The sequence below is a fragment of the Mesocricetus auratus genome, unplaced genomic scaffold, assembly GCF_017639785.1.
Source record: "Mesocricetus auratus isolate SY011 unplaced genomic scaffold, BCM_Maur_2.0 Super-Scaffold_100022, whole genome shotgun sequence".
Taxonomy (NCBI): domain Eukaryota; kingdom Metazoa; phylum Chordata; class Mammalia; order Rodentia; family Cricetidae; genus Mesocricetus; species Mesocricetus auratus.
The window spans coordinates 36,468,893-36,487,217 of NW_024429203.1; the positions used below are offsets into that span (position 1 = coordinate 36,468,893).

The following is an 18,325-nucleotide window of genomic DNA, read 5'->3' on the forward strand; positions in this document are numbered from 1 at the left end:
CAGGGAAGATAATGATCTCTGGCACTATAGTTGAAGAGTTGCTTGGCAGGAAAGTGAGTGCCAAGGCCTGGGGGAAGGAGTCGGGATGGGAACTACATGTGCTGAGTTCTTCCCATGTACAGCACTCTACCCATCACCACCCTGGAGCCTATCCAGAGGTGCTTGTCTTGCCTTTGCCGTGGAGCAATGGAGGTCCGGGGTAAAGTGAACTCCTACGGACATAACTAGTAAGTGGCAGACCTAGAACAGGATCCCAGACAATCTTATCTCACATGGTCCTTTCCTTTGAAAGGAAAGGGTCTGGAGTGCGTGTTGGAGGAGAGCAAAGTGACGCTCTGCTCCTCTGTGGCCCAGGACCACACTCCGTAGGTGCTTAATAAATAAGTGAGCAATGAAAGTAAATCTTCACCTTCACCAATCAGCACCAAGGAGTCTAGTCCAAGGTTGAGAAGCAGGAGTTTCTACTCCAGGTTGGTATTCAGATGTCCCCAACAGGGTTCTTTCTGGAGAATATTTTGCCTACCAAATTTATACTCCGTATCTCCGGCTTGGGAGGAGCATGACCTCGGTTTACCCTCAACTCTATTCTCAGAGAACATTTGGGAACATCAAAGCACTTCCCATCAGATCTCTCTTACCCAGCCAGAGGTTAGGCTCAGAGCCCAGTGCTCGCTTGGGCTTACCTTTATAAACTCAAAGTGGTACGGGTGGAAGACACGCAGGTATTTAATGGGGACTTCATAGGACACCAGCTCCTTTTTCTTATTGTTGTCCATCACCTTGAGGATGACATCTGGAGAGAGTGGGGGTGGGAAAGAGCTTTCCCAGTGACGGGAGACAGTGAGAGGCAAGGGACATTGCTGAGACAGACGATGGAACACATGGAGGAATGCATGTCTTTCCTTGCGTAGCCATTTTCATAGCTTTAAACATTCCCTTCTGGAGGGAGGAGGGAGGCTCATAACGCTCAGGAAAACCATGAAATGAAAAGGCTCGGAAAGCTACAAGATTCACAAGTCCCTCCCTAAGATGATAACAGCAGTCAGCAATTACTAGTAAAAAGAGACTCTGGTGGAGTTGCCCGAAAGCTATGCCAAACTATCCACGCACGGATGCCACCCAAGCTGAGGGTGAGTTCTTCAGTGATGTCACCCTGCCTTTGAGTCACCATGCTCCTGGAACTGTAAGTTTGTAAGTTGGCACAAACTGGGGTCATGTGGGAAGAAGGACCACCAGTAGAACTGCCTCCATCAGATTGAATTGTAGGCAGGTCTTTGGGGGCATTTTCTTAATTGCTAATTGATGTAGGGGGGGCCCAGGCCACTGTGGGCAGTGCCATCCTTAGGCAGATGGCTGTGGTCTGTTTAAGAAAAGAAGTGAGTAAGCCAGTAAGCAGAGTTCTTCTATTGATTTTTTTCTCGAAGTTACTGTCTTGAGTTACTGCCTTGGTTTCCCCTGATGATGGACTATAACCTGTAAGTCAAATAGACCGTTTCTTCCCCCAAGTTGTTATTGGTCAGTGCTTTATCACAGCAATGGGGGGGAAGGAAATTAATATAGTAACTCCTTCCTTGAAGTAACCTAAGTAAACTTTTTGGTCAATCAAGCTAGACTTGAGAGGAATTATTAGTTTTTTATGGTACACCACCTGGGGTAAATACATTTGTTTACCCTCGGAAAAGTTACACAGCACATGTACATGTAGAGAACACACATGTGCATATAAACCCCCAGGCATTCTATCCAGGGAAAGGCTCCATGTCACGTGCTGTTAGAACCTCCAAATGTGAAGAAGCTCTGAGCCCCAGAATGGACACGTAGGACCAAGACCAGTACCATAAGGCAATAGACATGTGAGCACAGTGTTATAGGCAAGTAGTAATAGTGCCACATGCAGGAATAAGACCCCTTCTCTTGGTCATACACACTCCCACTGCCTCTTCACGTGGATGGGAAGGAGTGTGTCCCATGTGCTTTAGGTAGGGAAACAGAGGATCAGTAAAGAAAAACAATCTACTCAAGAAAGCTTTCAATATAAGAACCTATAAAAGTCTACTCCAGGGCTGGAGAGATATCTCAGAGGTTAAGAGCACTGACTGCTCTTCCAGATGTCCTGAGTTCAATTCCCAGCAATCACATGGTGGCTTGCAACCATCTACAATTCAGTCTGGCGCCCTCTTCTGGCATGTAGGCAGAACACTGTATATGTAATAAATAAACAAATCTTTAAAAAAGTCTACCCCGTGGGGTCTGGAGAGACGGCTCAGCTTTAAGAGTACTAGCAGCTCTCCAGAGGACCTGGGTTCCATTTCCAGCACCCACATGGCAGCTCACAACACTGGTAAGTCCAGTTCCAGGTCTGACACTCCCTTCTGGCCTCCATAGACACTGCATGTATGTGATGTACAGACATCTGGCAGACAAAACACCCATACTCAGAAAATAAAGATAATTTAAAAAGTCTTCTCCAACTTAAATTTTATTTATTTTCATTTTCTGTGAACGAGTGTTTGCCTACATGTATGCATGTACTCCATGTGAGAGCCCTGTGCCTGCAAAGGCCAGAAGAGGGAGTCAGAGTCCCTGGAACTGGAATGTGGTGTGGTAGTTTGAACGTAATTGCCTCCATAAGCTCATAGGGAGTGGCACTCTTAGGAGGTTTGGCTTCGTTGGAGTAGGTATGGCCTTGTTGGAGGAAGTGTGTCACTGTGGAAGTAGGCTTTGAGTCTAATATGGTCAAGCTATGCCCAGTGTCTCAGTTCATTGCCTGTTGCTTTAAAATCAAGATGTAGAACTCAGCTCCTTCAGCACCATATCTGCCTGCATGCCACCATGTGTCACCATGATAATAATGAACTAAACCTCTGAATTATAAGCTACCCCAATTAAATGTTTTCCTCTATGATAGTTGCAATAGAAACTGTAGCTAAGTCATGGAGTTATGGATGGATGTGAGCTGCCATGTGGCTGCTGGGAACCGAATCCAGGTCCTCCGCAATAGCAGCAAGTGCTTTTAAACACTGAGACATTTTTCCAGTCTCTTCTCCAAAGAAATTAGAATGAAGATCAACACACCATTTAGTAAACACTTCCTAAAGACCACATTGTCTCTTAAAATCAGGATAAACTTTAAGGATAAAGCCAGCATCCTGGAAATGATCAGGGTGCCCACTCACTAGCACCTGCTGAGTTCCAGGCATGGCAATAACAAGTATCCAGCTACTATTCCTATGAATTCTTACAGCAAGCTTCATCACCCTTCTCTCTAAAATATGATCAGTGACACTCAGAGGGGGCATGAAACTGGATCAACATTACACAGCTAGGAAATGGGTGGCAAAGAGGTTGGATTTGGTGACTCGATGCATTTTTTCCCCATTCTTGGACATCTGTGATTCTTTTTTGAGGAGGAAGAGATGGGGAAAGAGGAGAAGGATAAAGGGATGGGGGGAGGCAAGATGAAGCCTAGAGAAGGAGAAGCTAAGAGAGGACAAGGGAGGACAAGGATTATGCTTGAGGGGTACCCTTTCCCAGACAGCTGCTGCCCTAGCCCTGTGTACCCCTCCCACCTGCAGTAGGGCGACTAGAGGGTAGGACGTTGTTATTTTGTTCTCAGGTTCCTTACAGCTACCCTGAACACACAGAGAGGGGAAGCCCCTTGCCAAGAGTGGGCTACAGGGATCAGTACCCAGAAAGGAGGAGGCACTGGACAGTCTTGCAATTGATCAGAAGAAAGTATAATACCACCAGAATTTAAAGACAGCAGGTCTGGATTCTCCTACCAAGATGCTAATTTTCTTTCTGGCCCCTAGGAAGTCATTGAGCCACTCTAGGCTTCTGTATAGCATTAATACTTTAAACAACCAAACAGAAAAGAAATAAATCGTATTCAATTCCTAAAGATTTCCGAGGAAGGACTTATGAATGAGGACCCCATACGCCCCGTCCAGGCTCTTACCAGTTTTCCCTTGTTAACCATCTGTAGCTCTCCACATATCACCCATCCCTGAGCAGACCTGAGAAGATTCTACAGGGGGATGCCAGGACTCACAGCCAAGATCCAACGACAGTAGCAGAGGAAGCTGTAAACACATAGCTACCCCCATGGACTCTGTGCCCCCCAAACTGATCTGGATTTTATGAGACCCTGCATCTACCTATCTTGGGACACCCTGTTTTTGTAGGAGTCTAGGCCCGAGCAGTAACTGGGGCAATGGATAGCCATAATCTTATCTTCTTGTGTCAAACACGTTTCATCAGCTTCCCGTTTGGGCACTGAGTTCTTCTGCTTCCCACCACTCCTTTTGTGTGACCAACAAGCCATCTTGGCTACCCGCCCACTTTGGCCTTGACCCTTTTGCTTTTCATTAACATGTCCTCAAGCTACCTCCTTCCAATCCTCTTGCCTCTTGGCCTGGCCCCCAATTCCCTACCCGCTCTGTAGATATCACCACAGCAACCAGTTCTAACTAGGTTCCAACAAGTGACTTCAATCTGTAAAGAGGTGCCTGCCAATATTCTCTGATTCATGTGGCCTCTTTACCCTCCTGTCCCTCCTGCAATTAGTCCTGCCTCCAGCTACACAAAAGACCCAAGACTACTGACCTCATTACGCATTTCCTCATTTCATCCCATTTGTGCATGGCAGAGGGGCAGGGTCCACCTACCATCGCTAACTTCCTACACACACACACACACACACACACACACACACACACACACACACACACAGAGAGGGGGGCGAGCATGGCGATGATGGGGGTGGAGGGAATACACCACAGACAACAATACTATGCAATGGCATTCACATAAACACATGAGCCAAGATGCAGGCCTTCACAAAGGTGTGGGTGTACAGACACACGTGCATCTATGAGAAATCCCAAGGGTAGTTTTTTTTTCTTCTCTTCCGTATCTTCTCAAACCATCCCCACAGCTCCACTTCTTCCTTTAAAGTCTTGCCTGACTACAGCTAGCCTTCTCCCCATGTGTGGGGTCCACTGTGTTACCTCTTTCCCTCCCACAGTCTCTTGATTGTCAGCTTTTGGCTCTATGAGGTGAAGAAGGAAGGCAGTAAAGCTTGCTTTCTCTTCTAGAGTCACCTGAAAGAAGTAAGGATTCTGGACTAGCGGAGTTCAGGGGCATGGCAGGGAACCTCTGCTCTGTGCTGCTAGTGCTCCCAGGCTGCCCAGTGCCAGTGCTCCCAGGCAGTTCCGGCATCAGCAGTCAGTACTTCGGTATGTCCAGCCCAACCTCTCACTTGAGGGTAGACATTAGATGGTCTCACAGTGAGAAACACACAGTGTGCACTTGCAAGTGTGTATGCAGGTACCTGGTCCAAGAACAAGGGAGGATTAGCCAGGGATGAAGATCCATTCTAGCTAGGGGCATTTATCAAACAAACCCAATCTCAGTTAGAACCTGGAGCTCCAGTGATATAAGATGCCTAGTCTGTCAGTGCTTACCAGGACTTGTATTATTTAAGTTCCCTAAGCCTCAGTGTTTTCTGCTAAGGAGCTGGTGACTCTAATAATGATAGATGCGTGGGGATATGCCACAAGACTATAACATGCCATTTCAGTGGGACATGGCAGTAATAACAACCATGAAAATAATAACAACCATCATAAAAAAGATAAGCTCACATTGTCTGGAAAATTCATTTATGTGGAACAACTCATTTTTGCAGCAGGCTGGGGAGATGAGGCATGATGGGATTATGATTTTTTTAATGCTTTTATGGGAGCCCAGGGAGCTGCTCAGGTGATCTCCAGCTGTGTTGGGAGGAGCCTGCTTTTGCCTCCCATGGCCGTGGGGCTGTGTTCCCGGCACCTCTCACATGCGAGCCCTCAGCCCCCAGCCTCACCTTCTCGTCCTGAGTCCTCTGCCTGGATCTCCACTTTCACTGTGTCCCCCCAGATGGGCGCTCTGGTGGGTTCTGAGGTCACAGAGGTCATTGCTTTGGGGCTGTGAGTAGTGGCTTTCTCTGATGTGGTTTTCCTGGAGAGGAGGGGCAGCTGAGTTAGAGGGGGCTTTCTGCCTGCTGTGATCCCTTCCTGGGCTCCACTATGCGGGGAGAGTGGACAGAAAGTGGGTGACTCTCCCCATACAGACACTCATGCCAACCTGGCCTCAATGTATGCCAGGCTTCTCCCCTCGGCTGTACCGTCTGGTGATCACCCTGTCTTGCTCGCCACTACAGAGGCCTTTGCTTAGGTGCAGAAGCTCAAAGTGAAAGCCGGGCAGATGTCATACCTATCTGATTTCCTGGCAGGTGCCTATATACAGGGAGCCCATCTGGACACTCTTCTATGGAGGTCTGTTCAATGGCAGAATGCTTCTGGATAACAGTTGGTACTGTGCCATCCATCTAAAGCTGCTCTCTCCTGGCTTTCATTTCTCTAAGTGTGTGGCCCAGAGCCCCAGGCTGGCCCAGATGCCTCAGTTCTGAACCCTTTCAGTGGGGTGTACTATTTCCCTACCCATTGTGTTCAGAACCCTGGAGTGGACACTGGATGCTGGGCACAGGGCAGAAGAGAGCTTCCGGCTCTTGAGCACACAGGCTCTCGGGCAGGCTGTGCTGGTGAGGCACGTGCCTGGGTTCTCTGTTGGCTCAGCAGAGCCCCTAAGTGTGGGAGATGATTGTCCCTGAGAGCCAGGGCCATCAGACAGCTCAATGAAAGAGTTAATATCCTTGTGTTACTTTCAGGCTGTAAATGGCTGCTGCTACACTAACTGCCTCAATCATGGATGAGCAGTCCCTGACCCAAACTGTAGGAGGGGAGCTACACCACACACCCAGCAGGGGAGGTCTGGTGCATCCCCCTCTGACATCCCTTTGTTTTATCTCTGTGACCATGGCTGACTGAAGGGTGCCACGGGAGCTCTTCCTGCCATTCTGTACTTCCGTTCTCTCTCTTAATAGCTGCACCTGCAAAGCCAGACTTTTGAGAGCTCCCAGGCTTTGCCATCAGCCCACCGCAGAGACCTCAGCCCTGCACTGGGCTCTGCACCTCTGACAGAGGCAGGGGAAGACAGCAAGACAGCCATGGGAATGTGGGAGCACTAAGGACATGCGGGAAGGAAAGCAGGGCCTCCTACACATGTCACAATCCTGCCCCTCCCCCATCCTTGCAGGCTCTTGGGGATTTTCAAGCAACTCCATGTGCATAGAAAATATAAAACCAAGGGTGTGAAAATGCCAGGGACAGGACTGAGATCGGAACCCATGACTGTCCCTTGACAACCCTCTTCTCCCTCCAGGTCATATCGTCTGCCCTCCTCTGTTCAAGATCTAGGGGTTTTGCAGGAACAAGTCAGAGTGAAAAGATGGTGGAAATTAGACAGAGCTTTCCCTTAGGACCAGAAAGAGTTAAGTCTCCCCCAGCCTAGCCAAGAGGTAGTTAGGTAGGTGAGTGAGATGAGGAGAAGGGGGCAGGGAGGCTCAGGGGAGAAGGTGGGGGGTGGAGGAGGAAGCTTTTAGCAGGTGGGGGAGTCTGTCTGGGTAATGGCTTTTCCTGGCACAGCTGACTGACTCCTTTGGACCTTGATGAGAATCTAGAACTGGAGTTGGGGGTGGGGAGAGTGGAAGTAGGGGACCATCTGACTCCTGACTCCCAGGCCCAACCTGCATTGTAATCTTGGCACCTGGTGGAGCTCTGGTTCTAAGGGAGGCCAGGTCTCCCAGTACAACCTCAGGGCCCAGGAACTCTAAAACCTGCATCCCTTTCATCTGTCTCCAAGGTTTAAGGCTCCTCCCTGCCAGTCTCCAAAGGCCAGCCCTTGCTAAACAGCCTGGCAGCTGTAGTCTGGAGCAAGAGACACTGGTGCCTAGTTTCTCAGGGCTCAGATCTAGTTCAGTCTCAGCAGGATGGGGGGTGGGGTTGGGTGCAGAGGAGGGGAGCGGCTACCTTGGGCCCCCAAACTGTAGGAAAATGTCATCCCCCTTACAAAGGTCTACACCTCCCCCAGGGTACAAGAGGAGTGTGTCTGACAAACTCCAGGCCTGTAAGTCTGCATTACCTGAAGCTCTCACCCCAGCATGGTGTGAGCGGACAAGTCCAAGCACAGCTGTGAGTGGGAGGATGTGAGAAGCTTCTTGTTTTTATTCCTTCAAGGTCATGACTAAGGGAAAATGTGGTGCCTGCTTCTTACGGGCTACTGCCGGGGGTTGAAGATGTGGAAAATCAGCAGATATGGATGGAGGCTGGGGGAGCACACACACACACACCCCACAGAGGCATGTGTGTATATACACATTGTTTCAGTTTGTATGCCCCACTATACCCATTCTTTCCACCCTGATGTGTGTACGTGCTTGTGTGTGCGTGTTAGAGTATGAACATGTATAAGGAGGCTAGAAGCTGGCTGTAGGCATTCCTATATCACTCTCCATCTTTTCTGAGGCTGGATCTCTCAGAAAAGATTTGGCTAGACAGTTGACCAACAAGGCATCCTCCTGTCTGTACCCCAAGCACTTCGGTTACAGGCAGCATGACTTTTTTACATGGGTGCTGGGGATTGATCTGAACTCAGGTCCTAACGCTTGCTTGGCTAGCACATTACTGACTGAGCCATCTCTCTGGTGCCCCTTCACCGGCTCCATCCCTGTCCTTATTCCCTGACTGCTAGCCTCCAGATGCCTCTGCTGTCCTCTAGTCCCATCTGAGCCTATCCCCCCCCATTTGCCCTGCAGTTCTTTGGACCTCCTAGTTCTTTTAGAACTTCGAAGCAAACTGCACAGTGAGGCCTGCGCTTATCCCAGGACAGTCCACAAGGAGAGCAAAACAAAGGGAAGGGTCCCAATTCAGTCTGTTCTGGTTGCTGGAGTCTTGGAGAGCTCTTAGTAGGGTGAGTAGGACCACAGCTATGTTCCCAGAAACACAGGAAGGGAGGCATTCAAGCAGGCACTGAGGATGCTAAAGGAAGGACAGATCTTTAGATGGGTGAATGGCAGACAAAAGGCCTTCAAAGTGGCTCACTGTGCCTCTGTTGATGGCTCTCCTGGAGAACCTAGAGGGAGGTGGGAAGACATGTTCAGACTAGGTGTTCTTGAGGTCGGCTGCCAGGCGTGTGCTTGGGCCTGTCTTGAGAAGACCAGGCAACCCCCACCATGCCAGGCTCCTTCAAGTCCGTCCCTGAGTCAAGGAGACCAGGTTCCTCATCCTCTAGGAGGCAACTGGCAGCCAGATTCCCAGGTCTCAAGTCTACTTTCCTCCTGGAAGGCATTTAACAGTCTGAAGACCTCTCCCCAAGGTCAGTCTTCCCCAACAAGGGTAGAAGTTGCAGAGGTAGCCTCTGCAGAGTGGGTCAATAGTTACATTCCTGTGTCTGAGCTTACCTACCATGGCTAGCATGTATGGAGGAGGCAGGGATATCCCCAGAAAGAGGACCCTTTCTGAGGTCAGCAGCTGGCTCTTGGCAAGTCACAGGAGACTTGGACAGTCAGGCTTTCGGGATTCTGGAATGACTCCTTTTTCATTCTCTTTATTCCAGGCTCACCTTCAGGGGCCTCTGAGGTCACATGGGGAAGGGAACAGGCTGACTCCTCTGGCCTCAGCTAAGCCACGCAGAACTACTGGGCAAGAAGCTGTGGCCAGGGAGAGGGACTGATCTGAGGCAGCTAGAATCCCATCCAAAGCCCCTTCTCATCCTTTCTCATTTCAATCCAATTTCATGCATCCCTCCTCTGGCTTCAATGCCGTTCAAGTCCTTGTGGGCTCCAGGCTAAGCAGAGTCTGTCACTTTAGGGCATAAATGGAGAGCTGTTATCTTCTGCAAAGTAATGGGCTCTCACCCTGAGTTTCATTGATTAATTACAGACTAATGTGCCATCACTAATTGCTGATGGCTTTACAAAGCACCTGGTGGGCCTTGTGCTGGTTAGTCTTTTTCAACTCGACATAAACTTAGACATACCTGGGAAGAGGGAATCTTAACTCAGGAATCTCCTCCATCGGTTTGGTCTATGGAGCACTTTCTTGATTGCTAACTGATATAGGGGGGCCCAGCCCACTGTGGGTGGTGTCATCCTTGGGCAGGTGGGCCTGGATTATAAAAGAAATGTAGCTGAACAAGACAGAGAAAGCAAACCAGTAAAGTAAGAAGCGTTCTTCCATTGGTTTCTGCTTAAGCGCCTGCCTTGAGTTCCTGCCTTGGCTTCCCTCCTGATGGACTGTACTCTGTAAGCTGAAATAAACCCTTTCTTTTCTGTGTTTATGGCAGCACAGAAGCAAATTAGAAAAGCCTTCATCCACAGGACAGCTGACTCTGGAGCTAGGAAAGTATAAGCTGAGGTCAGGGTTCCCCTACCAACAGGAGACTAACTCTGCCATCTATAAGAAGTGCCTTAGTTTTGGAAACAGAAAGGAAATCTGGATAAGCCCAGACTCTTCAAAGTTCAGGCTGGGTGTGCAGCCCTGTGATTCCACATTTGGAAGGAGAAGATTGCCATAAGTTTGTGGCCAGTCTTGTATATATATATAGCAAGTCCTAGACCACCCAGGGCTCCATAGTAAGACCCTGTCTTAAAAAGCAAAACAAAACAAAATAAAAGCAAAAACAAACAAAAAAATGAGACGCTGCCTCTCCATCTCATTCCTTTCCACTTCAGCTGTTCTTAGAGGAACCCTTGATGCGGTGGGGACGTCATCCCTTTTTGGAGCTCAGTCAGCTGTATGGATCTTTTCACATGGTTCAAGAGGGAACTGTGGTTCACAGAATGCCATGTCTGGGGTAAACTTAATGTCGTACCCTCTCTCTTCTGGAAAGGGAAAGTTCCTATTTCCCAAAGATGATCTGAGACCAGATATAGCACCAGGCCAAAGACAGTGGGCTGCCTGCCTCGCCTGTGAGCCTCAGGGGCATTCATCCAGGGTTACCATTGGTGAGGCTCTCAAAAGCCACCTTCTTAGGATAGCGTGGTACCAAAACCCTGTGTGGGCAGATGACTGTCCCTGTGACAAGTTGTGGGTCTGAGTGAGGCAACTTTAGAAGGTCTCATGTCTTGAGATCTTCTCAACAGATCAATCAATAACTAGCCACTCTTCTAGCTCCCCCTTGCCTTTGTAAGCAGGCTTAGCACAGAAGGAATCCAGGCCAGACACTGGGGTGAACTTCCCAGATTCAAAATTCTTCCTGAATGTTCAGATTCATTATTCTGAGGTCTGGGGTATCTCCTTGCCCAAATGCTGGGGACTAGAGCCTATTAAGATGTTCTCTGGGAAGACTGTGGAGTGAATTGGGACAGTGTCACCTTAACAGCTCCTTCCTCCCATGTATACCATGACTTCAGGAGCAGGGACCTGACTGACCACCTCAGGTGCTCATATCTCTCTCATCTCCCAGCCTTGGTCAGTGGGTCCCCACCGAGTGTGGACGAGGACAAGGGACGACTGGTGAGAGGCACATGGAAGCAGCTCTTTCTGGAGCTGTGCTGGGCATCCTTGGCTCGGACACTGAGACCCTGCCTGAGCTCCATCAGCTCTCAGTTCTGCCCTGGAGGCAGAGGGCAAGTTCAGATTCCAAGGGCTGTCCCAGGAGAATATCCTTAAAGATGGTGCAAGCAAAGCCTGCCACAGGGATGGGACCTATCAGGGGTCCATCCCAGATCCTGACCTCTCTGTTGTCACAAGGCCTCATAGCTTGATCTTGGCTCTGGTTTTGCTAGGCACATGGACAGGACCATCCCAGCCACAGCTCTAAGCTGGTTTTTCAATCACATCCCTCCAACACCTTCACAGCACCCAGAGCACTGTCCTCAGGTCTCAAGATGCCTGGGAAGATGGGGTCATACCTAGCGGCCCCTCCTCCCCCTGCCATCCTCTTAGCCCTTATCTGTGGGATCAGAGTGGAATTTTACCCTTTATCCTCTCCAGAGATAAACCCCACAGCTTTCTGTGGATTTCAGGCTGGTCCCCCTGAAGGTCAGAGGAGGTGGATTTGGGTGCAGGTGCACAGTTGTTGGTCTGAGTCTTGGCTCCTGGCTCACAGCTATGGATTCAGATGTGTCCCTTAAACATTTCCTGCACCACTCTGCAGCTCATGGTACTACCTAGGGTAAGGCGGATCTGCCTGCAGTCCACGCACAGGGCTGTGGAGAGGCACAAACTGGATCCAGGGCTTCTGGGGCTTTCAGGGTGCAGTGTGAGGGTGCCTGGGGTGGAAGAGACTGCAAGGAGAGAAGGGGTGCATAGAAGAGGCCACGATGGAACTGGAAGCAGTATTTGCAGGTACGGACACCAGAGGAATGGCCAGAGGCAGGTAGGGGAATCTGGCCATCCCGGAAATGAGAAGAAGGGAGACCTCAAGAAGAGGCCATGCTTGTTCACACAAGCCAAGGGGCAAAGTCACTCTCCCGGAAGGAGACCACCAGCCTGCAAAGCAGGATGTGGCATCGAGTCTGGGCTGAGTGGGGAGAGGACAGCTATGAGGGACCACTGAAGATTCTAGCTGACCAGGGCTGTTTCACCTGTATTGCAAGCCCTGGGTTTCACATGGAAATCTGGAGTTCAACAGTGTAGACAGTCCCCAACTCCCCCAAACCAGACATCAGAGGTAGTTGTGGGGGTGGGGGTGCTCTGAGGCAGCCAGGGCCCTTGGCTTTGGCAGGCTTTGCTACACCCTATTACATCACACACCAGTGACCTCAGGGTTACGTCACCGGTCTGGCCCCAAAGGTGTGAACTTTATCATTGTTAGTGAAGCCCCTTCTGAAGGGAGCTGAGTGGCTAAGTGGAGGGTGACGGATGCAGGGAGGAGACAAGGGCAGGTGAAGCTGAACTGGGAGTTGGCCTCCCTTTTTGGCCTCTTTGCTACCCACGATGCCATGAGACACCTGTTTCTGAAGCCCACAAGGCCCCAGATGGGGCAGAGGGAAGTCGGGCAAAGTTAACAGGAAAGTCCAAGCTCCCAGATGTCCATGGTGTCTGGGGAGGCAGTATCCTGGTAGGAGCTCTGCACATGCTCAGTGAAAAGCTCTGGGGCCTATGCACCGTGTGCCATGGAGTCCAGAAAGAGCCCTCTCTGCCCTGTTACTCACCCTTGCCCCAAGCATGCTTGCTTCTGTTGGGCAGCGTCACCCTCTGGGCTGTTTCTCGGGAGTCTGGTGCCCCAGAGAAGCTCATACTGTCAGGGGTTGAATGCTCATTTCAGTCTGAGACCTCAGGGCCCTTGTGCTGCGCCGATGGAGGAACATCTGGAAAAACTGCTTGTAACTACAGTCTGGCTGGGGTGGGGGTGTCCCAGGCCAGCCCCACCTCCACCATTGACACCAGCTGTGTTTACAGCTCTGAGACATAGGGAGGCTCTCACAGAACAAAAACTTGGAGGCTCTGAGCCTCGAGAGTGAAACCATATGGAGCAGGTGTGGGCAGGAAATTGGGCTACAGGCCTGGTGCCTTACAGGATGATGGAGTCCCAGGGCCCACCCAGGATCTGCTCCCCAGCCTTGTCTTTTCCCCAGGGGCATCCTTATGGAAGACAAGGAGCCTTGATCTCTACTAGACTCAGTGGGTCAGATTTTTTTCCCTGAGATAGGATTTCTCTGTGTAGCTTTGGAGACTGTCCTGGAACTTACTCTGTAGAACAGGCTGACCTCAAACTCACAGAGATCCGCCTGCCTCTGCCTTTTGAGTGCTGGGATCAAAGGTGTGCGCTGCCAATGCCTGGTCAGATGGGAATTGTCATCTTTATCTGCTCCGTTCCATGGCCAGCCAATTGCCTCAGTTCAGCCCTTCACTTTCCAGGGCCTCAGCTTTCTTGATTACTTCCAGAAGACACAATTACTTCCCTCCCAGGGCCCGCTGTTAGGAGTGTATGGGGAACTGGATTGCTGGTAAGCTTAAAACAGGACTAAGTTACATGGGGGGTCACTTTTTTCCTGGAACTGTCCCTCAAGTATGGTCACTATTAGAGTAAGTTTTGCTAAGCTCAACCCTATGGTCCTGAGACACAGGCCACCTCTGAGTCATCCTGGTTTTCTATCTTCTCTGCTCAGATTTTGCCCTCTGTGTCCCCTTGACTACTCTGGCAGGGTGGGTAGGTTCAGAGCACAGGCTGGGTCTCCAGTCTGGTCACTGCATCACTTTGGAAGGCTGTTAGGGGCCTTGATGTTAACATTCCTCTTCTAAGAGTAGAAACTACTGCATAAAAGATCAGTTCAAACAGGAGATAGAAAGGATTTTGGAATTTGGAATCCTGGATCTTCATTTGAGGACCTATTTACTGTGTGACCTCAAGGATCCTAGAAATTCTCTGAGCTGCAAGATGTCCCTACGTAAGATGAAATGTGAAACCCACGCACTCTCTGGTCATATTTGCCTCCAACATGCAGTTCTTTAACTCTAATTCCTACTGGAACCATTACTAATTCCAATGTCCTTTCCAATTAGTCACAAGGGCAGAGCTATTTGTGACCAAGACCAGGCTCAGTGTGGACCAGGGTCAGGGCTCACTCCTGACTGTGACTGTCTGCTCCTGACCTGTTTCTCACCCTCAGCTCAGCTAAGCCAGGGCTGGTCACATGCACAAAGGAACCACCCAGGTCGGCTCTGCCCCACTCATCAGCCCAGGGCAGCAGGCAGCCAAGGCAGCAGCTGCCAGCACTGGCAGTCCTTCCCTAGACTTTGGCCAGGGGTCAGAATCCACAGGCCATCTCCTGGTGCTCCCCCATCCGGCCCAGTGGGGTACCCCCACCTGTCAGGACCACTGTCTTTCTGGTCCCTGCTGGGCTGTGACTGACAGGTCTCTCTGTGCCAGGCTGGGAGATAGGTGCTGGACACCAGACAAGATAGGGGAGACCTGGGGCTTGGGCACTGGCCCAGCAGCCATGGGTGTGGAGTCTGCCTTGTGCAATACAGCTAGAGCACTAAAGAACAGAGTTTCCCAGGCTAGAGAACAAGCCAACCCACCAGACCTGTACCAGCATGGAGACCAGTGCTCATATCCTGGTCCATGGAAAGTCTGAGACTTTGAATGTCAGGGACTGGAAGGCTGTCACACTGGAAGCAGGGGCAGTGGGCCAGACTCTGGGTCTTCCTGTCCCCAGTTTGACTTCTTTCTATTGTCCTGTGGCTTTTTTTTCTGGTGTGTTTCATGTGCCCAGTGTGAGTGCTGGCTGGGGACTCCTTACTCTGTGTTTTGTGCTAGACCTGCCAGTATTGCCCATTTCTCAATTCTACCATCTTCAAGGCTGTTTAAACCTTCCCACTGAGGCATTCAGGAATGGAGAGGTGAAGCAACTTCCCCAAAGTCACATAGCAAGTAAGAACAGCATCACACCCATCCACCTATCCATCCATCCATTCATTTATCAGTTACTAGCTTCCAGTTTCCTACATTCCATAGGTTTTGTAATGAGGAAAGAACAGTGAGTAAAAGAACCTGTGGCTGCTCTTAGAATCAGTGGGACCTGATGAACAGCAAGTGAATAATCACATAAAGGCAGAACTCTATCACTGTGGAAGTCTATAATACCTTGGAGGCATGCAGTGGGGAGATTCTGGCCGGGAGATCAGGGGTCTCTTCTTGGAGGAGGTGAGGTTGGAAGAGGAGTGCAAAGGCTTGGGGAGGGAGGGACAGTGTTTCCTTAAGAACTAGACGATGCCCATTATGTCTGGAGTGAAAATAGAAAAGAGGGCCATGCTGTTGGGAAGCTGGAAGAGCCAACGGGCGAAGACTCAACCATGGTGAACCTGGAGTTCTCTTTATCCTGGGAACAGCAAGGAGCCGTGGGGTCACTTAGATACTCTGATGCTACAATAGCAAAGAGAAACCTACCTTAGAAGGAAGTTGGCAAAGGGGCAAGATTGGATGTATCTAGAGCAGGTGGGAATACAACAGTGGCCTGCTGGGTGGTAGAGAGACATGGCCAAATTCAAGACACAAGGTGGGGGTGGGCTTTGGTGCTCTTAGACACAGGGTGAATGGGTCAGGATGTAATTCCTCATGCCAGGATGGGGCACGAGGTGGCATAGAGGACACTAGGAATGTGCGACCTTGGAGGAAACTAAAGTGAGTCAACAGGTAGTTCTATGTAGCAGACATGAGGAGCCAGAGAGGAATTGGGAGCCAGGGCATCTTGGAAGTCAAGAGAAGAAAAGGCTGTAAGGACAGTGAGTGGTCACCAGAGGCTAGTGCTCTTGGGAGACCACACAAACCAGATGCCCTCGGATGTAGTTGAGATACAGTGCCCACAAGGGACTCAAGACAGAATTATTGCCCTGGGGTAGTGGGTGAGATTGGAAGGTGGCTTGAATAGAGACGGGCAGAATCATAAAACAAGTAACTGGACCTGTTGGGCTAGACAGCTGTGGTAGCTGGACTGGATGGGGCTCGTGTCTACAGAGGGGTGAAGTAGCCTGAATCCTTTGCAGCTCCTGCTAGTGAAACAGATGAGAGAGTAGTCTGGGGCTTCATGCCCCCAGTCTACCACCTCAACTATAAATCTGCCTGTTAGGAAAGCAATAAAGCTGAAGACACAGAAGGAGTTTGAGACAAGGACCCCAGGGTCTCCACCCTGATCTGAGGTGAGCCAGCGTGGACAGGCAGAGTGCTGTAAGCCAAGATGGATGACTAGACTCAGGACACCAGAAAACATGGTGAAAGTGCTTGGAGTAAGATGTTATATATGAATGCATGTGTATATTCTGGCCTTATTGAGGTATAATTGAAAAGTAAAAATACTATGTATTAGAAGTGTGCACCAGGATTTGACATATTTACCTACGATGAACGATACCATGTAATCAAGCTAACACATCCACCCCTTCACAGTTATCCTTTTGTGTGTATGTGGTGGGGATGCTTAAGACTCACTGCATTTAAACTTTACAATATAATATTAGTTATAGTAGGTTCCCAAATGCATTCTCCTTATACATGGATGTTTGGACTCTGACATCTCCCTATTTTCTCCTTCCCTAGACCCTGGCACTACTCTTTAACTCTCTGTTTTGTAAGTTCAATGAGATTCTACATTAAAAGAAATAATGTGGCATTTGTCTTTCTATGCCTGGCTTATTTCACTTAGCATTGTATCTTCCATGTTAGAGGAAGTTACGTATGGTGTGTGTGTGTGTGTGTGTGTGTGTGTGTGTGTGTGTGTGTTATTTACCCATTCATTGATGGTCAGATGTTTATGTTCATTCCCTATCTTCATGTGATGATGTTATAACAATACAGGAATGCAGATATTGCGTCATGACACTGACTTCCTTTCCTTTGGATATGTATACAGATGTAGGATTGATAGATCTATGCTAATCCTGTTTTTAATGTTTGAGGAGTTTCCACAATGTTTTCTACTGTGTGAATTTGCATTTCTAGCCATAAGAGAGACTTCCTTCTTTCCACATCCTCACCAATATTTGCAATTTTTATTACATTTAATTAATATTAATTAATTTTATATACCTTAGTGTTCATGTGGCAGAGTGTCACACATGCCGTGGTGTATGTGTAGTCAGAGAACAACTTGTGGGAATCTGTTCTTTCCTGTATATGTGGGTTCCAGGCTTGAACTCAGGGTGTCAGTCTTGGTGACAAACACTTTTACCTTGAGTCATCTCAAATGCCCCAGTGCTGGATACGTCTTGTCTTTCTGATAACAGCCAACTTAAGAGGTATGGGTGGAATGGCCTTCAAGTTCTGATTTGAATATTTGTGGTGACTAGTGAATATCTATCTGTGGTGATTAGTAGCATTGAGTACCTTTTCCTACACCTGTCACCCAACTGTATGCTTTTTCTTTTTGACATTTTCACGCAACGTGGGCTAGCCTTGAATTCACTATGCAGCCAAGATGATGACCTTGAACTTCTGCTCTTCCTCAGTGACAAAGTGCTGACATTACAGGTGTGTACCATCATGCTAAGTTTGTGTGGTGCTGGGGAACAAACCCAGGGCTTGGCATATGTTAGGCCAGCCCTCTACCATAGCTATACTTCCAGCCTTCTTTGCCTGTTTCTAGTTCTTTGCTTTGAGAAAGGGTCTCACTGTGTATTGCAGACTGTCCTGATACTCACTTTGTAGACCAGACTGCATTGAACTGCCGGAGATCTGCTTGCTTCTGCCTTCCTGTAGCTGGGATCAAAGGTGTATGTTATCATAGCAGGGCCCTTTTAAAATCAAGTTGATTTTCTGGTACTGGGGAGTGTAAGCTCTCCATATGCTCTGGGCATCGACTCCTCATTATATGTGTGGTTTGCACGTGTTTTAGGCCACTCTGCTTTTTCAAGTCAGTGGTGGTTTTCCTTTGCTGCACAGGGCTTTTCAGCTTCTCGTCACCCACTTGTTTATTTTGCTTTCATTGCTTATACTTTTGATG

At 49.2% G+C, this 18,325-nt stretch overlaps 1 protein-coding gene across 7 annotated transcripts in view; it reads right to left on the reverse strand.

Moving 5' to 3' along the window:
• Window positions 1-18,325, reverse strand: part of Ccdc33 (coiled-coil domain containing 33) — a 98,016-nt gene that overhangs the window by 56,394 nt on the left and 23,297 nt on the right. For all 7 annotated transcript variants that reach the window (XR_005870345.1, XR_005870342.1, XR_005870341.1 and 4 more), the window contains exons 4-5: window positions 5,867-6,000; window positions 684-793 (exon numbers count right to left, since the gene is read on the reverse strand). Coding sequence is in view for 1 of the 7 variants with exons in the window: in XM_040730127.1 (XP_040586061.1) it covers window positions 684-793; window positions 5,867-6,000 (244 nt within the window). In the remaining 6 variants the exon portion in view is untranslated. The remainder of the gene's footprint in view (window positions 1-683; window positions 794-5,866; window positions 6,001-18,325) is intronic.